This window comes from Fragaria vesca, linkage group LG6 (genome assembly GCF_000184155.1).
Source record: "Fragaria vesca subsp. vesca linkage group LG6, FraVesHawaii_1.0, whole genome shotgun sequence".
In the NCBI taxonomy this organism is placed as follows: domain Eukaryota; kingdom Viridiplantae; phylum Streptophyta; class Magnoliopsida; order Rosales; family Rosaceae; genus Fragaria; species Fragaria vesca.
The window spans coordinates 12,882,882-12,891,932 of record NC_020496.1 but is presented as its reverse complement, the minus strand read 5'-3'; the positions used below and the strand labels follow the sequence as shown (position 1 = coordinate 12,891,932).

The 9,051-nt window shown below is 36.8% G+C and overlaps 1 protein-coding gene across 1 annotated transcript; it reads right to left on the bottom strand.

The window, feature by feature from the left end:
• Positions 1 to 756: 756 nt before the first annotated feature.
• Positions 757 to 7,956, bottom strand: LOC101292621 (BTB/POZ domain-containing protein FBL11-like). The gene is made up of 19 exons (XM_004305308.1): positions 7,781 to 7,956; positions 7,650 to 7,700; positions 7,296 to 7,416; positions 7,009 to 7,144; positions 6,849 to 6,898; positions 6,080 to 6,168; positions 5,892 to 5,997; positions 5,750 to 5,786; positions 5,499 to 5,650; positions 4,799 to 5,194; positions 3,896 to 4,181; positions 3,406 to 3,551; positions 2,828 to 3,175; positions 2,311 to 2,554; positions 1,975 to 2,030; positions 1,499 to 1,579; positions 1,349 to 1,393; positions 1,193 to 1,261; positions 757 to 1,088 (listed from the first exon to the last, which is right to left on the bottom strand). Exons 1-19 carry the CDS (start codon positions 7,954 to 7,956, stop codon positions 915 to 917), a joined length of 2,763 nt encoding a protein of 920 aa, XP_004305356.1. The 3' UTR covers positions 757 to 914.
• Between the last annotated feature and the right edge of the window lie 1,095 nt (positions 7,957 to 9,051).

The following is a 9,051-nucleotide window of genomic DNA, read 5'->3' as shown; positions in this document are numbered from 1 at the left end:
AAATAGCCCTAGTTAATCATTTTACCCTCTCTCTCTCTGGCAGCGCCGTCGCAACGGCCGGGGGAGGAGGAGGGGCTGCCGTCGGGGCCCATTGCTGGTGGTAGGGGTGGATGCCGGCGCCGGCCATGTGATGGATTTGTAGGTAGGGAAAGAGAGAGAGGGTAAAAAGATTAACCAGGGCTATTTTAGTCATTTTAGTCGAGATTGATGTCATTTTGAAAGTTTAGGTATGAAACTGACTAAAAAAAAAGATGAGGTATCAAACTGATTTTAGACCTAAAGTTCAGGATAGTAAACTGAATTTTTTCCAAAAAAAAATTAAGTGAGGCACAAGCTTGATACGAAGGAATTCTACTTCTTCAATTTGCTCTCTTCCCAAACGGTAAAGATGAAGAAGTTTACCATGGATGTGCATGAGTCTATATGATCTGCGATCGGTTGGATACACGCCGACGAGTTTTTAGTCATTGTCACGCAGTTGTACTTGTGCCCAGACTACGGTCATACTAGGGTGATATGTTTGGCATTGATATGAGAATAATCTAGACATGTACAATATTTCATCAAGTCTTACAGCAAGTGCCCCTCTCTCTTTTCCTGCTTTTCAGTTTTAAAGGATGAAGTTATTTGTGAGATTTTAAACACGGGCTCAACAAATTGGCATATCATTCATATTCTTCTCCGCTTGTATTAGTAATAGGCAGTGGTGATCAAATTCATGATGCATTCAGAAACAGTAAGGACCCAAGTTACAAACACAAAGTATATCACAAAATTCAGTTCCAGCTTCATGGCATGACCTTTTGTGCACTATACACTTTAATTTACCTCAAAAGTACTCGACAAAGTAAATTGTACAGCGTAAATACATGATAAGGCAGTTGGTACACCTCTACATCGCTGAGCTTAGAGCATTACAGCCTTTCCTTCACCACTGTCCTACTGATAGTCTTGCTGTTCCATACCACCACAAGTGTTTCTTTGTGTACAGGCCTCCTACGAGCCTCGACAAACTGAACATCCAGACCGTACCTCTGAGATTTACATCTAGCGATCTTCACAGTACTTAGAAAATACCTGTCAGCATACTGTGGCAAATAAAATAGATTAGACCACGTAATCCAAAGGGGAGAGAGAGAGAGAGAGGATGAAAGGGAGTAATAGAACTAATAGACATAACTGCAAGACTTACATCAGGAATTTCAAATTCACCTTCACTTGCATCACACATATCTAATGACACCTTCCTAAGCAGTGGCAACTGAAACCAACATGAAAGGCAAAAAGTTGTTAAGCTTGATTCCTCTAACTGATATCAAGAACGGCAATACAATAATTTCATCATCACCTTTGAAACAGCATGGGAAATAAAGCTTTTCTTTATCCCAGGACCCTGTACAATCCAGCACCACAAAAGCGCGTTCATTATGTTATCAGAGTATATTCCAATTGCATATACATCAATGCCGGATGAAAGGAAACAGTCATGGAATCTCACATTATGACGCAGCATGAGATCTTCAAGAGCTTTACAGTCAAGAAGAGAAGAAACCCCTTTTGTTGTCATTTCACCACATTCCTGCACAACAAAATTGATCACGTCTGTAAACATGCAAAAGTATATATAACCGACACCATCTTATACCATACCAAGTCTTCCATTGTAAAATTATTGCAAGAAAACCTCCTAAAGACACTATGAGAACTGATAATTGTATTAAATGAATTCAAACATCGACACTTAAGTGCTTAACTACTTTGTTGGCTGAAAAGCACTTGACTCAGAGAAGCAATATATCCATTATTTACACACTTTCCTTCACATAGTCAGAACAAGGGTAATTAAATGTTCCCCCAGCTCATTCAGAGTCAGACCAGAAACTCAAAAGGCAGCATGCCCATTTGCAAATAGTTACTGGTCATGCTTCAACAGATATTTGGTAATAAGTCATGAGAAAACTGAACCAGGCAAACCTCGAGATGAATAGAAACCAAGCCGGGCCATCCATGTGAGATTATTTGTTGAGACTCTGCAAGAAAGGCAGGAAGAGAAAGGTTGTATGGCATATCAATCATCTCCCGTTACTCAAAACAAGCTCTTTATTTTACTTGCTCTAGAAGTAAACCAACACATAAATGAGATAATTAATGAAATCCACACAATGCACTTGAAACTTGAAAGAAACCAATAACAGGTCATGCACCGGAGTCTCGGCTCCTTGTTGGTTGTTATGCAGAAACTGAATCATGACTTAGATTTCCAAGCATACGGCATATTTAAGTGATCCCTTTGAAAGGAAAACTCCTGACCTGAATTGAGAAGTACGCACCCTAGCAATGAAAGCTCAATTAGATTCGCACAGCTTTTAGTAAGAACAACCAAATCATTGTTTGTCATCCAAGGGGTCACCCGCTCAAGCTTCAACTTCCTCAGGTTTGGGACACAAAATTTGAAGCTTAGAATAGATATATCACCCATACAGTAACACAAAGCCAATACTAGCAAGTTTTTCAGGTTTGCCATAATTTTCAGAATGATACTATCAGATAACACCTGTAAAGAACAGAGATAAATTCATATTACTGAGCCAACTGAGGTACATAAATGAATAGAGTATGAATAAAATGCAGCCTCACCAAAAACATATCTCAACAGACAATAATGGAGAGCACGAGGAATACAAAATTCAGTACGTCTCTTATGTACATCTTCACAAATAGTTACCACAAAACATTTTAGCATTTTATATTTTTAATAACAGATAAGGCATCTAATAACAGTGTAAGTAAAAGAGGACATATATTCTTGTAGTTCACAAGCAATCACCTGAAAGTAAATAGCAATAGACTCAAGCATAGGACAAATGTTTGGTAGTCTTCCCAGTGAGTCTTCACCCAATGATCCACCTAAGCCCACTGTTATTTTCCTCAGTGATGAGATTGCAGGTTTCAGAGCTTCCAAAGAGGAATAAGAAAATCCCCATCCAAGGGCAATTTCTTCCAACATAAGAGTTTTTCCAATTGTGTTAAGTAGTTCTCTGCAAGAATAGACTGATGAAAATTCTCCTTTTTGAGTGTCACGTTCTTGTTGAGACAAATTTCTACAGCCTCTCAGTTTCAAACACTTCAAACCTGGATTTCTACCAACAAGATGAGCTAAAGCAGCTTGTGCAACCTGCAATTTACAAGCACATAATTACCATGGTTGCAATGATGAAAGTCGATAGGGACGCAGATGACTCTTGCCATGGGGGTGTCTGACTAAACAAGACAAGGCAGATGAGTTTGCCTTCAGACATCAACAATCAATGTCTTGTACATAATTCCAATTGGCTGCTCAGAGACTAATATGTCTTCTGTTGATTCTGAAACAAAATAGTAGGTTCACTACACTTCACGATTTACCTTAGTATTAGAAACGTCAAGCACCTCCAAGGATGAACCTCCAAACTTATATAGAGCAGCATCATCTAGGTTGGTATCGCGCAAGCATAGAGTCTTCAACTTTTGCATTTGAGACATAATCTTTAGAAGAGATGGTTCTTCCACACCTGAGCAGAAAGATGGATTGATCATCATGCGGTCCCATGAACTTTAGGCATTTCAATTCCTAAGTCCATTTTTCTATTTTATAAAGATCATCAGGATATGACTTGATTCAACCAGGAGCCCACGTTTACAACTTATCGGACTAATTTAGCAAGCATTTGCAACATCTTAGATCATTACTTATGTCAAACCATCACCAAAGCAGTCATTTGAACACAGGTGCAATCATAAGATTGTGAAGAGAATAACTGACGTGTTCAATTCATAAAATGTGAGAAACAGTAGTTCAGATAACAGCAAATATAAACGTCAAAAGGTATTCTAACAAGATAGAAATGACACTCACGGTTGCAGCCACCCATATGAAGTGCTTGAAGATTAAATGCCACGGGCTCCAAATGCTCATTTTCTATATATTGGCCAGCAATATAATATGAAGGGCTAGAACAAAGAGCTAGGACCGAATTCACCCCGAAATAAGTGTCACAAACCAAAACTGAATGTAGCTTACGACATTTGAGAAGAAGACTTGCGATGCCAACATCAGTTAATGAAATACACCCTCTAAGGTTGAGGTATTGTAAGGAGACAAAGACATCAGATATATATTGGAGATCAGAATCTGCCATAAACATAATAATGAACAATTAGTGCGACAATCAATGAAATATCCAGGCGATGCACATAAAAAAATAAACAAATACCACACATGGGTTACAGGTGTTCACAACTGTGCATTCACGATATGTACCCAGATATTGGAATTTCATGGAGTTGCTAAATTAGAAATCCAACAATTAGATACTATCACCACTGCAGCATTCATACACCAGCATAGAACATTTCAATATTCCATATCCCACTAGATTACATGTAGATTATCACTTTCATCAATGGCCTGCTATATATATGCCCAATTTCATTTTTGTAAACTCTACAATGATCTCATGCCTTACTCTGAATAGAATGGTGTATATTTTCCTAGCTCAGTTTGCCACATGTTTAACAGATGAGCATTCACTGCCACTCTCATTGTAGAATAAAAATAAACTATCATGAGAAGGTTTGGAGAACTAGTGATCAAAAAAGTTATCTCACCACAGAGATCGCTTCTCCCCTCCAGTGTGAGCTTTGCTAATAATAATCCAGACTTGCGAAAGGGATTCATATAGAGAGGATTTAAGTCATTTAACCCTGCATTTAAGGACAAATTTGATTTTTGTGGTATTGGGTCTGGACTAGTGCATACTTGTGATTTTATAATTGGACTAGTGTCAGTAGTTAAGTCAACTTCATAGACCATAGGGCATTTCCGAACCAGGTGACTGAGAGTTTCTATGTTGAAGTTCAGAAGAAAAGCTGCCTTTAGTGTCCTTAAAGATGGAAATGATGTGCAGAAGCACTCAATAGCAGTATCAAGTTGTAGCCTCGGACACTTGGAAATATCCACTTCTTGTACTGCTTCAAAAGACAGAATTGGCAGGGATCTCAGTAATAATGAACACTGATCTCTGCGAAGACGGTCAAACTTAATTGGTGACTGTTCAATACTTCTTAATGTGGATCCAATATTGTGTGATGAAGGAAGCACAGACAAAAGTATCATTAATGATGTTATCTGCGGGCAACTTGAAAGGTTTACTTTCTGCACAAAGAAAAAGACCAAATTAAGCAGTGGCAGAAATTGAACAGTCTAACAATAATTTAGGCAGACCACAACGAAAATTTATACAAACTATCTGCCAAAAGCTACAGATATTAGAATATTTTACCCAACGATCTAGATTGCCGCTATAATATAACAGATTAACCATTTCATAAGCGCATAAGTTATCCCTTCTTAACTAAATTAAACTTGCTATATCTTCAATCTTATGAACCCTCGGAAAAACAAAGTGTGGGACATCCTCCTAAGGGTGTTATATAGAGATAGTATCAGAACTAATTACCTTAGAAAATTTTGTCAGCCGAATCCTTAAATCATGCAAGTGACCATCTCCTAAGGCAATTATTGAGCTAGGGGATGGAATTTTCAGTAGTCTGAAAATTGAATTAATGCTCTCATCAGCAAACTTAGAAAAATGACAAGAACTTCTTTTCTCTGAAAAAGGAACCCAATCAAATATGTAATAATGGACGTGACAAAGAAAGGGCGTATTTATCAGTTTTTTTTTGTTGTACATCCGAGGATCAAGCATACCTGCAGCAAACCACAACGGCAAAAGAGTTGTACAAATCTGTTCAACAGCAAGAATAGATAAATTAATTGAAAGACTGTAATCTACAAACACCCATGTTAAGTATTTCATTAATGAATACACTGAAACATTTTTAACATGTACCTGTTCCAAAATGCAAGTGCAGTCATCTTCATTTCCATTCAAACCTTCCATCCTTGCTGTCTTAGCATCGAGCCAAATTAAAAGTGCATCAGCAAGATGCATTTCACTGTAAAGACAACCAGGAGTCTGACATATCAGAGTTCCACGATGTCTAGGAAAGGTACTAAGCTAATTAAAGGGTAACTAACCTATCCACAGTCAAATTTATGTTCTTCACACACGATAATAATAATTCGTATGGAATATCTACAAAATAATTCATAGATATGGCCCACATCTGAAAAACAAACCATAATCCGTCAAATTCAATAACAGCAGGCTGAGCACAGTGACAACAAAATATTGCATAAATCTTGCAAGCTATTAAGGTACAAATCTCTAGGATATAACTTGAGGAAAAACGGTTCTCATTCAACCTTAGCAAATAGCAACAAGCCAACAACTTTATCTGTAAAGACACATGTGTAAGCATCTGTTTTCACTCTAGCCAACAGTAGTAGCCGCTAACCACACGTCAGTGAGTGCATGTGCACACCATCAATACAGGTAACATGCCAGGTACTTGATGCAATGATGTTATTTTCATTATGCTAACACCATATCCTTCATTAATCTCAGTAATCTTATCAGTTCATTTTGCCTCTACCAGTCCATTTTGGCGACTGTCAGCCCTTATATCCTTGTAATTTCCTATCCCTTAGTATCACCATGAAACACGATTGTCATCCAGAGAAACTATACAATCCTTAAATAATAGTATTACATCACAATGATACATGATTGTCTATTCCTTATCAAGTCAAAATGTGTCTATGAGCAGTGGCTGGCCTGTGTATGAACTATATCCAGGCCTACCTGTATTCAGAACAACTAGTCCGGGTATACGAAAGTGAACGCCACAAAAATAAATGGGCAGAAGGAGGTTGCACAAAAACTAAACTTAGGTTTAGAACATACAAAATTTCTCGCAAGATAGCTCGCACAAAATTCTGGAAGAAAATCACAGGCTGTAACCAATTTCAGCTGTTAGACTAGAGTCCATGATAGTAAAAAGAAAATGAAATTAGAGAAAAATTGTCAGCTCTAATCAAACTAGTGATTTCAGATAGTTTCTCACCGTGCTCTAAACCAAAGCTCCAAATATAAATCAAGTCCTCCAATTGTATTTGTGGTGGCATCTCTGATGATGCAACCTCAGAAAACCAAGTTTTACATCTCGTGAGCAGCATCACCACTCCAAAGTAAAGTGCACCCTGCAAATGTATCACAATTAATGCAATTTTCTCTAATAATGGCGGGAGGATGATTTGTTGGTAAATAAAGAAGAGAAAGAAACCCCCATTGGATGAGAACTACTAGATAAAAGAAACAAAAAAAACTCTAATCCGGATCAATGTATTTTACCTCAATAAGAGGGAGGAAGTTATCAAATGTAACATCCAACGCGCAGCCGTAGATACAATTCAAAACATCTACAAAAGTTTCCAGGTTCCACTCAATTGCTATACAGTCCAGTCCCGATTCGCTACACGAAAATTACAAAACAACTCAACTATAGCAACACTTGAGCATCACTAATTCACTATTCACTAATGTCAGCACAGACATGATAATTCATATTGAACAACACTTATCCATTTCTTTCAATCTACTTACTGAAACTAATCCCAAACCCTAACAAAGTTGAATTTAAATCACAGAAAGCTTGAACCTAATCAATCAATTGATTTAGTGATCGAGAATTCGAGATTGATTTACCTGAAGCTGCCGGTGAGGAGTCCATGGAAATACGAGGAGTGATGGATGAGCCTGCAACAAGAACACAGTGATGAATCTTTTTTTCCGGCAAAGTAAACGGAAAAGGAGTGAGGAAATGAGAAGCGACGAACCTGCTCCGATGAGCTTTAACTTTGAGTGATCGGCAACTGAGAATTGCTGGCAAATCCCAGCTTTGGATATCTGTGACTGAGATAAACACTTCTGTGCTTGCAGTGGCGGTGGTGGCGGTTGCTTTGGGGTTTGTGCATATGACGGTGATGAAGCCGTCGTCTGAGCTTGAAGCCATGCTCTGGTTTCCGGTGCCTCAGCATTACACAGTTTTCAAACTTTCTGAAAATACAAAGCTGGAGGAACCATTTTATTTCAACGTTTTTACTGCAGTTAGTTTTTTTTATTACTTACTGAAAAGTCTTGGTATCAGGACCCTTTTTTTTATTATTTATTTATTAATAACTCCCACACTCTACATATGTCTAGTGAGATTTAAACTCATGACCTCAAAGTTGTTAGTTAAACATCTTAACCAACCAAGTTACGGCTCACCGACTTGGTATCAGAACTTACCATATCTGAACTAATATATATGTGTGCATCCGAACTATTATAAAGTAAAAAGTCTCATGATCAGCCATTTGTTTGATACAATCCATTAAGTAAAAAGATTATTTTTTTGTCTACATTGATTTTAACATAGATACTTTTTATTGATAATTTAAAATTCAAATGGTTAAATTCTTAAATTTACAACGTTAAAGATATATAAATAAGAGAGAGTTCAAATGCAATCATACACACTAGCTCGTATGCAAGTATTTTCCTTACGCTGATGATTAAGATTTAAGAACTTATGTTCAAACCAGTATGGATTTGTGCTCCATCTTATTTGCTTACATTATATATTTTAAAAGTGTAAATTTAACTATTTAAAAGTTAAATCAGTCTTCAAATATCATATATGCAAAAATAGATAGCAGTCCAAAATTTAAACCCTTATGGCACGTTTACTAATTTGGAATGAAAATTATCATGAATTGGTATCAACAACAATCGGTATCAACAAGAATCAATATGAGAATATTTCATAAAATTCTACTGTTTATTTACCATAAGGAATTAAAACAGGAATAAAACTAATTATGATTGATATTGTTTACTTACCATTTAGAATCAGAATTAAAACTAGTTTGATTACTAAAATACCTCTACAAGAAATGAATTTAAAATGCCCCTAAAATATAATATCTATATATATATATATATAATATTATTTTTAGGTTGAGAAATTTAGAAATATTATAATTTTGTGAGAATATTTTGGGGAGAAAAGTTAATTCTATTACCTTGATTCTGATACCCATCTCCCCCCTTGGATATCGAATAA